Here is a 20074-nt window from a genome sequence, read left to right on the forward strand (position 1 = left end):
GAGTACTAGAGCATTGTCACATTTGCTGTTAACCAAAGGAGAGACACCAGAAAACAATACAATAAAACCAGAACTCAAGAGGCAAGAATGTGTCAAGAGCAAGAACACATAAACAGAAAGAATAGTGTGGAGTAACAAATGTGACAAGGAAAATAAAGAGCCTAAAGAAAAAAAAAAAGAACAAGAAGAGAGGAATGTAATAGCTGCACATGAACTACGAAGGACATTGCAGCCAACAAGTTTATGGTTCAGCACTCAAAAACCCAAAGTTCAATTCATGGCCCAGTCACAGACTTCCTGCCTGATGTTGGGCAACTCACTAATGCAGCCTTGACTTTAAACCTCTGGTTTGTAAAATAAATATATCTCCTTTACGGTTTATAGGAACAAAGCACAGACAATCACAACTTTGTTTTCTGTGGGAACATGATCTGTATTTTCTTTTCCAGGTACAAGCAAATTAATGTAATTTGCTTATATTAAAATCTACATTGCCAAATAGAAAAACTAACAAACAAATCCCAAAAAACCAAACATTGCCCAAACCCAAAGAAACCAGTACTTCCCTCAAACTTATAAGATCAGCCATTGTGTATAACTGTACTAATCCTTAATACTGCAAACCTTCCCAGCTTTTTCACCTGAAAATTTGCTGTTCATTGGTACCAAGTCAAAAAGAGCCCCCTAACAATCATTTATACGTGAAAGTCTAATTTGAATTTGGACTCTGGAAATCTACAGCAGCATGCACAAAGATTAGTCAGCCACACTAATTTTTTTTTTTTAACTTTTCCGTTAAAAGACAGTGAAAATACTTTTGTAAAAATTAGGCATCAGGAACATTTTAGAGTCTGATTGTCTTCTAACCACTAGAGATCTAGACAAAGTGAACATCAAATCCCATGAAACTAAAACGGCAGCATTTCATGCATTTTAGGAAAATTGATTCATTTTTTTCCTTGCCTCCAAGGCAAAAGTGGTCAGCTGAGGATATTGTCCTATGAAATGAATCTAGCCTGGGGATCCCAGCTGGACTTTGTTCAGTATTGTTAGAGTACTTTCCCCATGCTATCATCAAGGTCAACTGCACTGTCCAAAGTTCAGTTTTACCCACGAACTCAGCATTGAATGAATGGGTGTGCATAAAAATTTTTTTAAAAGCCCAGTTTAATTCAGGTGATACCTAACTATACTAAGTATGGTAATTCTCAGATGTGTGACTAGGTAAGCACATACCTGTGAAACCATTTTACTGTAAACAAAGTTTACACACATTATTTAGCTACATTGTTGGCTTCTCAGTGACCCTCTCTAACTTTTTCTCCTTCAAATTTCCTCCCAAAAGAACTTACTACTCTAGGAAAAGGAAAAAGAAGAAACACATGGAAACAGAGAACACTAAAGTATGAGCACAGCAAGAGTAATCATAAATAGTTGAAACTAAATCTTAAATTAATGTTTTCTTCCCTCTATGATCTCTAGACTCAATGAAAACCGATTTCAGCCTGGATATGGACAACACTCATTCACTCCAGACAGAAAGAGTGCAGAAGACATGCTTGAGGGAATTACATTGACACTCCACAAGAATACAGGGAAGGACACAAACACACAGCAAAGCACACAACTCTATAAAGTATACCATGTGTACTGCTAGCTGTGGTTACGTACCTCCCCCATACTTGGGTTCCAGCACAAGATTCGGTTGTCTTTGGCACTACTCAACAGCAGTTCAGGGTCAGCCTGGCACCAAGAAACAGAGAGAACTCCCCTAAAATAGATCAGAAAGAAATCAGTCGTATTTCCTGTACAGACAACTCTGTCACCCAGTCACTAAGAAAGCACCATGCACCCGCACTCAGGCTCAGAAATGCTAGTTCTCATCTCTACCTTCAACCAGATTCATCTGGGAAAGAAAGCAGACCAAGGAGAAAATCATACTTCCCCCCCCAAGTCCAGTCTCCCAGATATCTGACCTGAAAAGATGCAACACAACACGCAAGTCCTCACCTGGTGTGCCCTTCCAGCTGGCTAAGAGGAGAGGTAGCGAAGCGTAAGTCCCATATTTGGATCACTGGCAAACGGTCATCCTCAGAGGAAAGGACTAGCTGGGTTGCAACTTCTGGATGCCAGGCCATTCCTGAGCAATGCATCTAGGGACAAAAATAGCACAGGCTGAAAATTCAGCAAAGCAAGCTGCCAAAAGCACAAATGGCACAGAGCCATGTCATTCTGTACTGAACTTGCCTTGAATGCCTGACATAAACCAAGTCTAGCAATGTCTTGCTCCAGGCAGCAAGTATTTCTACCTTCTCTGTACAGCAAAAAAACCCCCACTAACCACACAGAAGTCAAAGTCCAAAGCTGACCTAGGAAGAAAGCTGGGAAGCTTCTCATATATGAGTTGTGAACACTGAAACTGAATGCAAAAGTGCCTGAATTTTAGGAAAAGTAAGGGATCTTGTTGCCCCATTTCATTAGAGAAAGAATAAAATGAGGTCCTACAGCTCCAAGAGAACTAGTTCCAACAGCTCCTAGAATAAAACCCCTTATGCCAAGAGTCTGTGCAACTGCTTTGTAGTCACATGTGGCATGTTTTAAGGTAGTTAGAAATGCAGGCTTTTTTCCACTCACTCTGTTGCTGTGGTCACTAACTTTGATGATGGGCTCATTCTTCCTGAGGTCCCAAACCACAGCCTTGCCACTGGGGTGAGCAGAGGACAGGATATGCTGCACCTGCCGATTCCAGGACACCACACTGACGTCCTCATGAGGCTGCCAAGACAGGAAAGGCCACATGTCCATTATTCCCAAGCTGAGGGAACATCAATCACAGGAGTCTGCCACTAGCTTAACTAAGGGATTAGAGATTTGTTGATACATAGATTTCTCTCTTCAACTGCTGATCAACTAACTGGAAATACCAGCAGCACTGACCAGAAAGACATGGGAAAGTCCTTTACTCAGAGTACAGTGAACAGTAAAATTCTATGAGGGAATGTCACCTGGAAAAGTACCTTTGCATTTTAGAAGCAGGTACTGGATTCTACATCGGCCAAATGTGTTATAAATCACTCCAGAGAGAACTGCAGCTGAGCATATATGTATGTTTCTACCCCAACTTCTTAGAGGAACTTAAATGGAAAGATGACCTTGTGCAACATTTCAGGAGTGCAGTGAGATGGAAAACGATGAAGTATTCATGGCTAATTGCTGTTACTGTATCTACTGCAATGCAGGAGATAGGCAAGGAAACAAACAAGAGACTTAATGGAGGAAAATCCTGGCCTGCTTTTAGCCAAGTTTACTATGATTTTTCTACTTTCAGGAGTTGATTGCCCTGAATAATATAATAAGCATCAGAAGATCAGAAACTTCTTCCTCTTCAAACTCTGGAAACATTATCTGGGAGCAATAGCCAAGATGCGTTTAATGGCTTGCTGGCTCTGCTAGGGATATGACTTTCATGAGGTATGAAAAGCCTCAGCTGAAGCCTGAAAAAAATTCATTCTTCAGAGAAGGTCCAATAAACCTTCTTAATCCATCATACATGCCCCAGCTGGATCACAAGATAAAACTGGTCAGTTACTCGATTCAAATCCACAAAGAGCTTACCCATCCATGCAAAGCGCATCCTTCCAGAACTTGCCAGCCTACCTCCCCTTTACAGCAGTTCTTCCACCCCCAAGCATGAAACCAATCAGTCTCTTCTGATTCATCTTTCTGCTGACAGACATCAAAGTCATTCCCCTTTCACACACTGACTAGGCTGGTATGTGTCCACACACATCTTTTTGTCTTGCCTACTGAGATACAAAACTGCAGGAGTATTGCCCAGAGGAAAAGCTTGTTTACCTGGGATTTAGTCCCTGGAGTCATAGGCACACTGAAATTATTCAAGTCCCAGATGAAAATTTCAGAATCATTGGCTCCGGAAGCCAAGAGATTACTCTGTAAAAGGAAAAGCTCAGCTGAGATTCCTGCTCACAAGGGAAAAGTACAGATTTCTTAAAAATAAGTGGAAGCAAAAACCCCAAAATCTTCCAAAGTGAGATGAGAGCTGTATTTCAGAGCCACTGGCAAGTATAAAGGTACTAACTGGATTATAAACCAAGCATGTCTCTGGCTTGCATGCCTTCCACTGTGGCATAGTACGGACACATTTAAAATTTGTTTGTTTTGTTCAGGTGGCTGCTGTTAATCTGATGAAATTCTGCTGCAGGCCTGGAAGCCACCATCTCTAGCCAGCTGAGCCTTTGCCCTGCATCCTGGCACCAAGGACATTTCTTCTGAGAAGATGCAGGTTTCTCACAACTGACTGCAGACAATTTTCCATTTGCCTTTGTGCTACCACAAGAACCATGGTCTGTTCACTCCTCGTTTATGTTGCAGTCCCTTCAAGTGTGATCAGAGACCCACTGAATTAAATACCAACTGAACAAATGAAAAAAATAGAAGCTCTAATTTCAAAAGAACAATGGTTTAACATACAACAATATTACAGGACATGTTTTTATAGAGAGGTAAGAGATTTGAACAAGATGACAGGGGAATTCAGTGGCAAAGCTGCGAACAGAACCCAAATCTGAGTCTCAAACCAGCTTTGTGCCACAACTACCATGCCTCTAAATTTAGAAATTATTCTGTCAATTTATAAATCTCTATGCACAAAGGAATGTATTTTCTAACACAGAGGCTAACTTTCCTTTGGTATCTTAATGTTACACACCTGGAAAGGGTTGAAGTCAAGGGCTCGAACAGGACCGGAATGCTTCTCTGTCTGCCCAATGACAGGGTCGCTCTTTGAAGTCAAGATGCGGTGCACACTGTACATTGTCAGGACTCCGTTATCCCCTCCACCAATGAGCACTCCAGAAGACTCCAGAGCCCCATTTCCAAAGTTCCCCCAGATCAGCTTATGAAATCTAAAAAAAGAAGAAAATAAAGCTGGCATAAGCCACGATTTTTGGTGGAAAGCAAGACACCCTCCTCATTACCAAAACTCACATCCATGTTTCAACCTATCAAACATATCCATCAGTCTGCACTTTAAACAATCATCTCCCTTTTAAGATGACTGTGGCTCTTGCATGCAAAAAAAGGAAATAAGCTTCCTTCCCAAGACTTTTAAAGGGAACTTAAAAAGGAAGAGGTTGTCTCTATTTTTTTGGCTGTTTCATTGTTTGTTTAAAACTGTTAGGACCTCACATGGGATTTGGTGGGTGAAATCCTCTAGCCTACACTTTATTGAAAATTAGTTAAGAGATCTATGTGCCATCATTTCCAGAGCTGTTATCTGAAATATATGCTAACACCCTTTAAAATCCACTAGTTAGAAATCACGGCTGTATTTTACACTGGGTGTAATGTCACTCACACTGATGAGCCTAAGAAACCATCTTGTCTTAAAAAGCTGGAAGGTAAGTTTCACTCTCTATAGCCTCTTCAGTGCAAACTGTTAGTCCCAGCAACTTCACATTATACATAATGTCTCTACTGACTGACTATCATACAAGTAATTTCAGATTTCTGTAACAGTCCAACTGCCCTACTTTTATACCCAATAAGATCTGTATCAACAAAAATGTTCCATTTTTGAAGAGAGGTCAATTGATTCAAAAGATCACTTTATATGCTGTAAACATTACCTCCTCCTCTCCTTTCTTGCACCAGAAAACCCTTTCCAGTTTCATTGATTGATACATCAGTATGAGCCTCTAGTACCTGTTTGAGGCAGGAAGTGTTCCTTTCTGCGTCATGTCCAGGGAGGGATCCCTGAAGTCAACCTCAAATATTTCCAAGGTGGCATTTGTACTGAAGGATGCATCCAGTTGTTGGGCAGATGTTCCTAGTAGAAGTACAAGGGCAACACAAGTGGGTATTTTTATCAAAAGCACAAGATACAAAAAGAGCAAGGCACTGAAAACCTGTTCTTCATAGTCACACAACCTTGGTGTTGTAACAGCTCAAAACAGGACATGTCTGAACACCTCAGAAAAAGGAATCAACAATTATGACAACAAATTCGAAAGAAATTAAAAGTTCTTCAGGAGATTCTGGACACCAAGGTTACTGTTGCACAGATAACTTTCTTTCTTGGGATAGATGTAACTCATGTACCTCCTCCAAGCAGCTATGGCTTTTGATATTAAGTTCTTCTCTAAATTACAACTGCAGTGACATCATAAAATCCAGCTACAATTATGATCCCAAGTACTTCTGCACACTGCTCCTCAACCATGACCACATGTCTTAATCAGACCTTCTAAACCTACTCTACAGCCTAAGTTCAACCTTAACCAACTAAACGTGCCTCAGCAACCCACAGACAGCTAGCAGTCACAAATTGGTGGCTTCCTTCCTTCTCCTTATTCTTACAGAATAAAAGCTAAAAGTTGATTTAACACTGCCTAGTGGGACATTGCCAGGCAAACAGTCCCCCAGTTACCACAGGGATGCTTACAGCACGGAAAGTGCCCAAAGGACTGTTAAAAAGCAGTACAAATTATGAAACAACACAGTTTCTGATGCAAAGCAAACTGAAGCCAAGACCTTTGGTTCAACCAAAACTCTGGCCTTGTTCTCTACAAACTTCCCCAATGCGAATTCTTCAGAGGCTGCAGTTCTTCACACACTGCTCCAATGTGGGTCCCCTTCATGGGGTTGTCTTTCAGAACAGATTGGTCCAGCCTCAGTCCCCCATAGGGTCCCAAGTCCTGCCAGCAAACCTGTTCCAGTGTGGGCTCCTCTCTCCATGGGGCAACAGGACCTACCAGGAGCCTGCTCCAGCGTGGGCTTTCCACAGGGCCACAGCATCCTTTGGCATCCACCTGCTCTAGCATGGTGGATCGTAGCCGTCTAGCTGTTCCACCATGGACCTCCATGGGCTGTGGGGGTGACAGCCTGCCTCACTAAGGTCTTCACCAGGGGCTGCAGGGGGATCTCTGCTCTGGCACCTGAAGCACCTCCGGCCCATGCTTCTGCATGGACCTTGGCGACTGCAGCATTATTTCTCTCACATACTCTCCCTCCTCTCTTGTGCTTCAGTTACATAGGGCATTTTTTCTCCCTCTTACTGTGTTATCCCAGAGGCACTCCCACTGCCGCTGATGGGCTCAGACAGCCGTGGGTCCGCCTGGAAGCTGGCTGGCATTGGCTCCAGCGGACACAGCGGGAGCCTCTAGCAGCTTCTTACAGAAGCCACCCCAGCTACCAAGCCCTACCATGCAAACCCAACAAAACCACCACAGCTGTCAGCTCCACACAGACAAACTTGCCTGCTGCCAACTCGGTGACTGACTGAGGTTGACTTTCTGCTTCAGGAAATAAAATTACTGTAAGAATAGTGATTAATTAATAAAATCAACAAAACATAATTTAAGGTTTTGCAGAAGTACTGAAAATGGAATGCTAATCAAAACAGGCAACTTTAGGGAGAAGAGGTTTATAGTATTTGATTGTCAAGCCACATGATAATGACTGAAGACAGACAAATAAAAGTGACCTTAAATGAACATTACTTGAATTAATTTTTTTTTCCCCCACAGGCATAGCAAGTATGTAATGTAGAATAGCAAGCAGCACTGGAGTCCATACAGTCTTAATTACAAATCAGAAATAAAAAAAATCATGTATTCAACCTTTGAAAAATCACTCGCCTTTAAAATGTCGAAGTTGGGCATAGAAGTAATCCTCTACTAGTTACTTGAAAAACACATAAAAGCTGTAATGTTTTTGGTATATTGCTTTTAAGTTTTCCAGAGACTACCAAGGTGGAAACTGTTGAAAGCTAAAACCCATACAACTCTACATAAAATTTCTCTGTGATTCATATTCTAATATTCACAAATTGTGAAGAACTTTACCTGTTGCTAGGTAAATAGGGTGGTTGTTTGCTGGACTCCATGCCTGCACAGCTGTTCGCTCAATTTCTTTTAGCTTCATTTTCTAGACTCTGAAAGAAATTTCACACAGTTTAGAACAGAGAGATACAGTTGACATGAAAATGGTCACATCAGAAACAAAATATTCCCCTTACCAAGATGAGAACACATTGCTCTCAAAAGAATGAAGTTAATTGCTACTTCCTGAGGTAGTGAATACAGTTTTACTGGAATGAATCAGGACATTAAAGAAGTCACTAAAAAACACCCCCTACAATCCCACTGTCTGACCCCATATTTTCTTTCATATATATCTCTCTTTTTCATATGTCCCAATAACAGGAGAGTTTCAGAAAAAGGAAGGGGATCTAAATTAAACAACATACTCAAGTCTTCAGTCCAGGCTGGTTTAGATCAGCTGCAGAAATTAATTTAAACAAATGTATTTTGCTCTAGCACTAGTTGCTCTCTCCAAACAAGCTAATCTCAGTATGTACATAAGCAAAAAGGGAGCAGAAGGAATCTCAGGGCAGGCTAAATTCCAAGCAGAAAAGTGACGTGGCAACAGAAAACAAAGTGCAGTGCTATAATGTGCCAATTCAGTTAATGTACTTTGTTCTTACTCCCGTGAAAAACAAAAGGAAAAAAATGATTTGACTTTCTCTTTGAGCCAGCAAATGGTAGAAGGTGAGAAGTAATCCACAAGTAACTACGGAGTTTCAATCTCAGCACTGCTGACAGCAATTCTTTTTATTTACTCAGGATAGATCAAGTGACACCTGTAAAATGGGAACAAAATTTCCCCATGTCTCCAGATAGAGATTAGTCGGCCAACAATGTAGCAGGTTAACTGAAAATCAAACATCAACAGCAGGCAGCTGGGAAGCTGCAAAACTGATTATAAATAAAATTGAATACAATACAAATAATTCTTTTTCTGCATAGGATCCCATTCTTGCTGAGGAGAAAGCACCCAGCACCTCTCCATCGCTGACCACAAACTGACCTTCTAAGCATCGTAAGTGATGTGTGGACATAGCATTCACAGGCTAGTGGTGTCACTCTCATGAGCAGTTCCTAAACTTTTCGAGCTTGGCTGCACTGCAGTCTTTTAACTCTAGCTAAACAGAACTGTACGCTCAGATGGTATCATGCTGAATGAAGCAAAACTGTCAGCAGGCAGCACAGCAAAACCCTCTGCATCTTGTCAGCTTGCTGTGATTAACCTCTCCTGGTTACTTGACACTGCGTAAACCACAACCTGCATCACATGGCCCTCTGTTCAGATGCAGGGCTTATAAGAAACTACGGCCTCCTGAGGTCCACACAAGGGAAGTTTGGTCAGCATTACTTCTTGGGCTTGGACCTCCCAGCTAATAATTCTACACCTCTTCTTAGGGTTTCTTCTCCCCCACCAGTCAGTTAAGGACATCCCCTCTCTCTCGCCCATGTACTATTAGTATATGCTGATTGACTAGAATCTATTTAATGCTTTTTAGCGTTAGTCTGCAGCAGTGTCTCCCAAAGCTCAAACTGCCAACTGCTATTCTCACATTAAGCTTATCCCAACTTAGTTAAGGCCCAACAGACTCTGAACAGTTAAAAAAGTGCAACTATTTCTTCATGCCCCAAAGGAACAGAGTTGGTAAGGTCATCTCATCACCATAACAAAACTCTAAAGCTTACTTTCCAATCTTCCAGTAGACACTTTGTGGAGTATTCATTAGTGGTCCACCACATTCTCTCTGCAGTGCATCTCTCAAGATTTTCCAGAACCTACTCATGTCTCCTGTACTACTGCAGGAACCCTGTCCAGGTCTTCTCCCTTCACTGGCAGAGGGGAATGAAAATATCCCCAGAAGTCAGGTGAATCTGCTAGCAACAGTCTATTGCACAAGGTTCTACCTGACTCCACCAGTGTGGAGGGCAGGACAGCTGGTATGTTCCTTACCAGTCCCTTTCTTGCCTCTTCCTCCTCCAGCTACAATCCATCAGTTGTAGGAGCTGGCTGTACACTCAGACCTCACTGTTTCTTGACTTTTGAGAGGGCAACTTCCCTGTGAACATTAACAGACAATGGCCAAGAGACCTCTTCCCTATAGGAAATTAACTGGTAAGGAATCAGTGAAGAGTGCAACCATCGCAAACTTGGGTAAATGGCACAAGCTCCCCCTCCTTACCTCTGTGCTGGACTGACTGCATGGCTGAAATAATTTACATTTAATGAGCAAATAAAGATAAGCTGCAAAACTTGTGTGGAACAGTATTAATCAATTGTTTGGATTCTCTTGTCAATAGAGTGTTTTACGTAAGAAAGTCAATTACTGCATCATTACTGTTCTCTTTTCACAAACTTAAGTCAGGACAGAATGTGAAGGTAAAGTGTCTTGGTCATGGTAACCCACCCAAATGGAGGAAAGCAAACAATACTCCATTTAGAGTGGCTCAATGTCAACAGAACAACTGGAAGTGCTGGATCATAGGTATTGAACAGGTTCACTGTGTCCCTGGCCCTAAAGGCACACCAGCAGTAGTTCCAACACTTGAGAAGGCCCACAGAGGGTGCATAAGAAGCCAAAAGATCACAGTATCACACTATCTCTTAAGAACATCCGAGCAGTTCGCGTCCACTGCAAATGAGGATCTGCAGAGATACAGCAGCATCTCCTTCTTAAGTCAGTGAGATTTGAGTTTGCAAGGGGAAAATAAAAAAGCCTGATTTAAGTCTTACTTTTAGAGAAGTGATCCTTCTATACACTGTGCGTGTCTGGATCCAAGAGAGGACTCATAATCCTTAACGCGGGGAAAAAGCCCTTCTTTAGCAAACTCCTGCAGCTGCCTGAGAAAAACTTGCAAGCATTGAACTCTTCCGCAATAGAATTTTTAAGGAGAGGTTGCCACCTGCTGTCGTCTCTCAAAATAGCATCTAAGACTTCCAAGAAAGCTCATGCTTTTCTCGGGACCTCTAATTAATTAATCATGACAATTCCTCATCGTTCTTCTACAGACATCCATCCGATTACAGATCTAATATATTAATGCATCTCAGCCCCAAAGGTTTCCCCAGCCATGGCTTCCTGCATAGACATTAAAGGGTAACAGGCTGCAAAGCAAAACCTGACAGGTCAGAGCACACCTCACTACTGAGAAATGGAGAGCAGGCAGCTAAACAGTGAAAATTCCCAAATCACAATAGACCATGCAAACAATGCTGTTAGAGGCAAAAATTCCTCACCTTTGCTAACCTGAAATACTTACAGCTTTACAGTACATTATAATAAGACTATGGTTGTTGTATGAGCTAACTGACCCTCAAAGCTGTCATGATTATTATCCCTAATAGCACTCTAGAGAGGCCTTCTCTCTCTTGCACCACCCCAATACTGTCAATCAGAATTCCCCTCCCACTGACTTTCCCAGTCCTCCTCCTGCCTCTGGACACCCAACCATTCCTCTCTGAACAGTTCCTGCTGATATTGGACTTCCAGCACTGCACACAATGGACCTGATAGGCTGACCTCCCCCCAGTTAGCTAAAAGTGAAACTTGGGCAGAACAAAAAGATTTGTCCAAGGTCACCCGGGTGACAAGCAGCCACCCCAAGACCTGAAAAACACCCCTCAACCATGACACAATGGTTAAGACACAAACTGTCCCTACAGTTTTCACATCCCAGTGTCAATTTAAAATCTCTGTACTGCCCCTTCCGCTTGCATTGTTCTGACACCCTCCTTCCACAGCTCCCCAACACCCTATAGCCAAGCTGTTCTCGTATGTGCTTATTATAAACCCCGATTACAGAAAGCACAGAGACACTCAGCTAATCTCAGCTAATCACTGGTGTGTTCAAGGCGGGGTTGTTGCAGGGCAGGGCTCAGCACATTCCTCCATGACAGCTCCCATGGTATGTAAAGAAACTTCTTGTGCTCTGCGCAGTTTCAGAAGCTGTTGCCCACTACACAGTGCTGCTCAGATGGCAGTGCACACGCGTCTCACGTGTGTTTGTCTGCACAACAGCATTACACGGTGGGATGGTGAAAAAGAGCAAAGGTCTAGGAGGAAAGCGTTAACCTCGGACACGGGTGTCAGACACAGGCTCTGGGCTACGCCAGAGGCCTCTCCGCGGCCCAGGTCACACAGCTGAGCTCCCTCGGCCGTTCCCCGCCCGCTGCCGGCCGGCGGAGAACAAACGGTGCCATGGGACCTGGGAGCGGAGTCTCGACAGCGAGACGGGCAGGGCAGCACAGCAGCCCTGTGCTGGGGGGACAGGGGCGCGGCAGGGCAGGGGCAGCCCCCGGCCCCTGCCCCGGCTGGGTGTCCGCGGGGCCGGGCCGGGGCGGGCCAGGCCAGGCCGGGCCGGGCCGGGCCGGGTCGGGGGCGGGCGGCCCTTACCGGTTGGCTGCCTTGCCTCCCGCGCCGCTCGCTCCCGCAGCCCGGCGCTCCGACGGTGGCCGCGGGGAGCCCAGAACGCCGCCCGCCCCACCGCACCGCGCCTGCGCGGGGCCGGCCCCGGAACCCCGCCCCGCTGCCCCTCAGCAGCGGCCGCGGCGGGGCCCGGCGCTCCCGGGCAGCTTCTCTCTGTCAGATACCTGAACCGGCTCCGTCCACCGCTCCTGGATGGTTCACGCCGGAGGCCAAGGACACCACAGCTGGAGCCGGGCTCTGCTGCGGCTGCCGTCACCCCCCTCAGAAGAACTTTGCCATAGCTACAAATTTAATGAATCCTGAGGGCGTGAAGAAGGGAATGTGTTTTTCTAAAAGTATTTTAACTGCCGGGAAAAAACATGCAGAACGACCCAGGCCTTCTTCCCTTATATCTCTCCTGCTTTAAGAAAAGAATGCCTACATTACAAACCCCATTTTTAAGGATTTGTGAGCCCTATTATCTGCCCAACCCATTGTGCCTTCCCCATGAAGAAAACCGTAATTCAATTACCATTTAGAAGAAACTGGGATTGGAAGTCCACAAAGGGGGCAGCAGCAGAGAGCACTGGAATGCTGCATAATGAGCCAGATGGGCCGAGACCTGCCTCAGTGCAAGTGCTGCACTATCACACGCACCAAGGCAGGGTTCCTATCACTGCTCTGATCACCTTCATTCTACTTCAAGACTCTTACAGCTCTCGTAACATTGTATATAGTGCTGTCATCTAAGTGCTGTGGATGGTAATTCTCGGCTAAAGTATCCCTACGGAGTGTTTTACCCTGCAAAACAGAATTGAGTTTTAAGGTCCCCATAGCTCAAAAAACCACTTAAATACCCTTCTGGGATAAAACATCATTGACTATAATTTAAAAGGAAGCATTTCTGCAACAAGAAGAAAAGGTGACAGCTTACAAAAGCTATGAGAAATGTTGATTGTTGAGCACCTCCAAAGGAGTTAAAAATATTTAGGTGCAAATAAAACTATGTCCTAGCATTCAATCCCATAACTCCCTTGAACATACATCCTTACAAGAAACCCCTACACAAAAATCAAGCCAACAGTCCCTTTAGAATTTGGGGTTTAAAATCTTTACAGATGGGAAAACCATGAATCAGTGTCTTCATATACCTACTTCTTTTAAAGTACAAAACTATGAGCCATGACAGGGTGCTGAGAGCAGACCACAGCATCCAGTTTATAGGAAGCACCTAGAGCGGCCCAAGCTCTCAGCTTTCCATGATCATACACTCCTGCAACTAAACAGTGGGGTCTAAGGCATAGAACAGCAAAGTTGAGAACACTCACTGTGAATCAGTACTAGAGGTACTGTCTCCTCCAGTAACAAGAGGGAAAAAAACCTTATGTTAGAGTGAAGCTGGACAAATCTAGGAGCTTAATATAACTGTATCTATAACTTTCCCAAGCAAACTGTTGCTGAAGCTATAGGTCCAAGACCAGCGGTTTGCAGCACAACAGTCAGACTTCATGGGTCAGATATAAGTCCAGGCTAGGTGGATGAACTCAGGCCATAAAAGAATGATTATGGGCACCTGTGCACTTGGATCAAAGCAGGTCTGGCCAGAGCTGAACATGCTCATTAGCCTTTTTGTACCGCTGCTGTCCACACAGCTCTGCTGTCAGCTTCAAGCTACACACTGCAAGGCTCTGTGCCTCACGAGTGCTTCCTACTGGTTGTGCAAACTTGAGAGGGCATCTAGACCAGGAAGAGATCAAAGTCAACTACCAGTAAGGGCAGACAGTTATCCACACAAGACTCCAAAGGACTGGCACTTGCCAATCTGTTTCTGCCTGTCGTTTCACAGTATACGGTGACACTCCAGTTCAACTCCCAGCAGCACATGCATTAAACACCTTGGTAACAGGCAGTATTGCCCACATAAACAGGCACAGTTGAGGAATGTTTGTGCACAAGGTACATAAATGACCAGCAGTCCTAGGTCTGCACTCGTAACTTTGCCCCACAGATACTATCCCATTTAGAAAAATGGCAAAGGTCACTCAGCTTCATTAGCTATAATTCAGCCTTCTCAAACCAACAGAAGACAACTAGCACAGTAGGTGTCATTGATATATTTCACTGCAGTCAGCAGTTGAACATTGAAGAGCAAGTGTTAACATCTGCCCACGAACACTAGAGAAGATTCCTTCCCCAGCAGAACTGACGGAAATGTAGCACTCGAACAACTTTCAAATTTCATAGTGTATCACCGCTGGTGGCTTCTTACTGGGGTCTCCTCCTTTCTCCAGATACAGGTCATCGAAGGGATATTGCTTCGGTCCCTACAAGGAGATACAAAGAGTGGCAAATTCACCACATTCACCAAATAAGGGTAAGAGGAAAATGTCTCTCCACATCCCACCCCCACCAAAATGAAGGCTTGTCATTTATGACCTAAATTTCTATTTCTTAAGTGCTTCAGCTAAAATATTAGAGTGTGAGGAAAGTAAATTCAGAAATAGGGGGTTCCTTGCATAAACTATTTTGTTTAACAGAAATATCAAGGCAGTCTTGCTTTTAATTTTAATCAACAGTTTATCTCACAGCATGAGGATAATATATTGCAAAAGCTGTTTGTGTATTCAGACTCATTTTTCAAGAGCACATTCCCCAAATGATACAGCTCATGAGATATAACTAAAAACACTGGACAAGAGAAGAGTTAAAGCATCTCACTTGAGTAGACGCATGCACAGGGGAGTACCTAGACCAAAGATGGGATATTGTAAGAAGCATAGTTAAAATTAGTTCCCCTGTGAACAGGGACGCTCACTATGAAGCAGAATCTGTGAGCTGAGCCAGGCCAGTCAAGAGAGCAACTCAGGCCACAGGATATCCCTTGGCCCATCCACTGCCAGCAGCAGAGTTCTGCATTCACACCCATCACTCATCTTCAGCAAAACCACTCTTATGGGCATGGGCAATGACAAGAAACACTGCTACTTCTCCTCCCTTTACCCTTAGGTTTCACTCACCACAGGCCTGTAGGATGGGTAGATCGCTCCAAGACCAAACATGATCAGCATTATGCTCAAAAAGATAAAGAAGTGTTTGCTCATGGTGTGCCAGGGAACGACAGTGGAGGACGTATCAACCCGGTTCCGAATGTACATGTCAAAGTCCCAGTGCATCTAAAGAACAGAGGAAAACAACTGCACATTTACCAACAGTGGTCAAGCTGCTTTTTTCAAGGGAAGCAGCACACTACAGCATTCACAAAACTGCCAGAAGCTGTTTCATCTCCACCTCAAAAGTGAAGATAAAGCCACAGAGGAGGTACATGGTTTACCTATAGTCACAAAAAATGATTGCTTACAGTAAAACTCAAAAGACTCTACATTTCATCCTATGCTTATACCAGGCAACATGCTTAAACATAGGATAGCAGCAGGTTTTATTTCTATGCATAATCATTCCACCTCAGCTTTGCTCCCCAGGACCATTGGAAAGGTATAAATTGCAACCCTCATTAATGGAAGCTCAGTCACATACCCAAACAGAAGTAGTGCTATTTCAAACAAAGAAGCAGCTACCCGACACTTGGAAGCCGGTCTCTCAAAACAGGTAGAGGATCTGCTGCTATTACTCCAGGACAAGAGCAAGGCTGGTAGCAAGCTAATACCCTTCCTGATGGAAGCAAAAGGGCATTTAAGCTTCAGCCTTGAAGTATAAATAGGAAAGTCTCAAGCATGTTCTGCCTACAGTCTCCTTTCACATTAATAAATGCAGAGAACGTACTAATTTGCAGCTCAAGTACTGCCTCCAGATTTCCAGCTCTAGCTCCCCCAGAGACATTTCCTATCAAACCCAGAGCCAGACTTGAGCAGAAATCAAAGCTGTCTAAACAGAGGCATCTGCTGACACCTGAAATACACTAGTACATTCCTCTTGGTTCCCAACTGCCAATGCCACGTGCAAGGGCTTGTACACAAGCCTTCCTGCAGCAAGCACTACAACGCAGAATCAACATGGGGTTTTTTCATGTGCTTTTATAGTCATTACAACATGCCTTTTTCTGTGGTACACATGTTGAAATGCTCTGACATGGTTTTACTACAATATATTAAGCACACGTACTTAAGTGAACTCTTCCTTTTAGTAAAGAGATCACAAGTCAATTACCAAGCTCAGTAACTGCAGTCACATTGCAGTCATTCACAAAAAGACCATGCACTAAGAGAAGAGCTACTCCTGAAAGGAATTTGAGGAACTTAGATTTTCAAAGCTAACATATATGATCTATACACATTTGTCTTAAGGACATTTTGCAAACTTCCTTTAGAAAGAGAACATCCTTATTTGTAGCCTACCTCAAAAAAGCCCTGGAGTAATAAAGCAACAGTAGCTACTTCCATTGCACTAAAAGGACTTTATTCAAACGGTGGCTTCTTTGCTAAACAATTCTGAACCACGCTCTCATACTGAGTCCAATCAGGCAAATAAAATTACTCCTGCAGGGAAAGTTAAGTTTGTAAAGTCTCCCTTCTCGTATGTAATAAGTTAACTGTCCTCAGCACTTTCACAGTATTTACCTAGATGGCCACAGCCTAACTTTGCCTTCAACTGACTATCCCTGCTTGCACAGGCAACACACACCTACACTGGTGACGAAACTACACAAAGGATTCAACAGAAAGCACTAACAAGATGTGCATGTTAGAATTTAGTAACAGTAGCACTGGTGAGCAACTTGAGAAGTGGTACTAGCATTCCTACCGGCTCTCCCCAGTTATGCCTCATGTCTGGCTGGTCCCACTGGTACCAGGGGTCTCTCTCGTATTGAGACTTATTAGGGAGCATGGGATAGTCACCATACCTATGAGAAACAAACAAAACACCAAATAAAGAAACGTGTACTAATTTAGATACAATTTGTAGGAGACACTAAAAGACAGGCCTATACAAATAGAACGATTAAACATTACTTTGTTTTTATAGATTTTATGCATACACATTTTTGAAATGCATTAAAACAACTAGCACAACAATAATTACCTTGATACCAATCACCATAACAAATGGCATTCCCCAAACTGGCCTTTTTGGGCTATACTAGATGAAAGAAAACACAAGCTTAACTAAAATATGGAACCCTAGTTATCCTGGCACATGTCAAAGTATTCCCCAACATTTAAACATCTCCTGTAACACTTACTATAGAGACGGCTTTCAGTTCATCCCACTTAGCCTTGCACTACAACAGCATATGAAGTCTCTCATATTTCTCTCCTGAAGTCTCTCGTGTTTCATTCACACAGGCCTCTAACTCATTCCATTCGTTCCTATTTTAAAACACTGAAGTGGCTTCAAAGCTCTAAGCTCACAGAACAGCAAAGCCAGGGCATTCACCAGGGACTGCTAGCCTACAGCACCTCCCCATAAAGCCAGGAGCTGCTGGCCCCGGCCCGCTCCCAGCTGCGGAACAACGGCACCACCCAGCTCACCCCAAGCCGTCGTCGGGGTAGGGCTGATAGTCCTCCACCCGCATGTTGTATTTCTTCGCAGCGGCTGCCCGCTCCTCCGGAGTCCGCGGATACGGCCCGGGCATCATGTCCTTGGACATCTCCGAGGCTGCAGGAGAGCAACGCGGCAGGATGGGCGCGGGCCCCGCCGGCAGCCGCAGCCGCAGCCAGGCCGGGGAGGTCGCGCCGCCCTCTCGCCCCGATCCCGCAGCCACCGGCCCGCCGCCCCAGACACCCCCACCCGGCCGCCGGCCCCTCGCTCCAGCCTCCGCCTTCCCTCTCACCCGCCCGCGCCCCCGAAGGCGCCGCCAGGGCGGCCCGGGCCACCCGGAGCCCGACAGCGGCCCGGCGCCAGAGGACACCGCGGAGAGCGCCCGCCGCCATCGCCCCAGCGCGCAGGCGCGGCCGCCGGCGGCACGGAGGGGCGGGGCGGGGCGGGGCCGGCGGGGGGCGCGGCCGCCCGGGGCTGTCTCCGCTGCGGGCAGCGGTCCCCGCCGGGGCATGAGTTATCTGGCCGCTGTTATTGTAATCCATTAGGACGGAGAAGGCATCGGTGCTCTGTCTGCCATCGTCTGAAGCGGGACAATGGAAATTTATGGCAGGTACTGCCTTCCAGACGCGGGGAGCCTCCTGCGGAGCAGCCGGATCGATGCTCAATCGGATCGATGCCGTGCCCGGCGGCGTTATGCAAATCGCCTTCTTTGTATCAGTATCAATATTATTAAAGTCAATACCCAAATGGAATCGTCTTATCTCCATGGAGCCAGGGGAAGGTGGACCGCAGAAATGGCATGTTAATTTAGCAATGTGATTCTTCAAATGTAAGCAATGTATTATTGTAAATAAAATCAATATGAGCATTAAAGGATTTTGCAGTTTACTTCATTATGTAAACTCTGTGGTAGTTGAACTCATTTTCCTTCAGTTATTCACATCAGCCGTAATGGGTAATGTCTCTATAAAGATTTACATTATAAACCTTTGCAGCTCGAAAACTATCACAGACGATTTGTCATTAAAGCCATTCCTTCTAATAACAACATTAATTGTAAACCTAATAATTGAATGAAGATAGTGATGAACCACAAAAATATATGAGATACAGCATGCCTGAGATGGGGGCTTTGTTGCAGACAAAGAACAGGATCCTTTCACTTATCCCAAAGAAAGGCCTACTGATGTCATTTTAGGGATGGTGTCTTAATTCAGCCAACTCTCTTACAAACGAGTATGCAGTGAAGTTACTCCATTATCTAATAAAGTTATTAACCCAAGAGTCCAACCTTCCACTGCAGATGCTGCTGCTGTTTTCCATGGAGCAGCATTTGGTGCTTGTCCCACCTCTGCAGCCTACAGCAGTGTGGGGACAGCACGGGAAGTGGGGACCTTTGGTTCCCATTGACTTGGGCTCAGGCCTCACTGCAGGCTTGGATTGTGGTCAGCTGCTTCTTACATCAGGTCTTCAGCACTGGGTATTTATTTTCTGAATTATGTTTGAGTTTTCCACAGCTGTGTTTCAAGTTTCGTAAGCACCCAAATATATTTGCAAACACACTGTAAAATTTCTTGTTAACCTGTACAGCAGATTTAAAAGGTGAGTGGGCATTCATTTCCCTAGCAACTAAGTGTATTAATAAATTTTTCAAGGACAAATGGAAATTGCATTATTCTCATGAACGCAAAATTTTGTGCAGGCAGAAGAACAAATCCCAGCTACTGTAAGGTGAAAGCCACTGAATGCCAGAGACCAAAATTTTCTCCAGAGCTGATGCCTAATGTGGCATGCGTTCTTGGGAAATAGCGATCATCATTCTTGCTGTTTGCAGATTAAAAGCCAAATGTAGACTCTATCTCACATAACAAACATACAACAAGAAAATAATTCAACAGCTCCAGCTTCAGTCACACAGTTCATGAAATCCTGCTAAAATGATGTAGTCGCTATCACAAGCTGGGTGTTAGTTGCACCAGGCAGTGCTACACATTTTTTTTCGTAGCAAGTGTTAATTAACCTTGTCGTTTTCGGGCGCAGAGCTGCGCAGTACATTTCCCGCAGGCAGACTGAGGCAGCGGGCAGCGCTGTTTCCATCAGGGCAATGGAAATGCCCGAGAGGCAGCGCTTGCGCCCGGTTCGCTGCCCTTGAGGGGAAGGGGCTGCAGGCTGCAGGCACGCGGGGAGGCACGGGGCCCGGCAACGAGACGATCCTTTCTGTTCTCTGTAGTGGGTCTTTCACCCGCCTGTGCTCCCAGCTCCCAGGGATGTCCGAGAGCCTTGGAAAGGGAC

General features: G+C 44.6%; 2 protein-coding genes across 5 annotated transcripts in view; both read right to left on the bottom strand.

Annotated features, from left to right (window-relative positions):
• Positions 1–12374, bottom strand: part of SEC31B (SEC31 homolog B, COPII coat complex component) — a 35357-nt gene extending 22983 nt beyond the window's left edge. For 3 of the 4 annotated variants that reach the window (XM_039553734.1, XM_039553733.1, XM_039553732.1), the window contains exons 1-8: positions 12275–12374; positions 7866–7954; positions 5725–5848; positions 4730–4925; positions 3856–3951; positions 2635–2775; positions 2011–2153; positions 1672–1771 (exon numbers count right to left, since the gene is read on the bottom strand). In XM_039553734.1, the coding sequence (XP_039409668.1) occupies positions 1672–1771; positions 2011–2153; positions 2635–2775; positions 3856–3951; positions 4730–4925; positions 5725–5848; positions 7866–7944 (879 nt within the window). In that variant the 5' untranslated portion in view covers positions 7945–7954; positions 12275–12374. Of the gene's footprint in view, positions 1–1671; positions 1772–2010; positions 2154–2634; positions 2776–3855; positions 3952–4729; positions 4926–5724; positions 5849–7865; positions 7955–8269; positions 8290–12274 lie in introns of those variants that run through there. The other variant, XM_010411495.4, reaches the window with a different exon arrangement.
• Positions 12375–14328: 1954 nt separating this feature from the next.
• NDUFB8 (NADH:ubiquinone oxidoreductase subunit B8) lies at positions 14329–18186 on the bottom strand. Its single transcript, XM_039554360.1, has 5 exons — positions 18075–18186; positions 17773–17899; positions 17045–17144; positions 15304–15459; positions 14329–14610 (listed from the first exon to the last, which is right to left on the bottom strand). Exons 1-5 carry the CDS (start codon positions 18172–18174, stop codon positions 14518–14520), a joined length of 576 nt encoding a protein of 191 aa, XP_039410294.1. The 5' UTR covers positions 18175–18186; the 3' UTR covers positions 14329–14517.
• Between the last annotated feature and the right edge of the window lie 1888 nt (positions 18187–20074).

This window comes from Corvus cornix, chromosome 6 (assembly GCF_000738735.6).
Source record: "Corvus cornix cornix isolate S_Up_H32 chromosome 6, ASM73873v5, whole genome shotgun sequence".
In the NCBI taxonomy this organism is placed as follows: domain Eukaryota; kingdom Metazoa; phylum Chordata; class Aves; order Passeriformes; family Corvidae; genus Corvus; species Corvus cornix.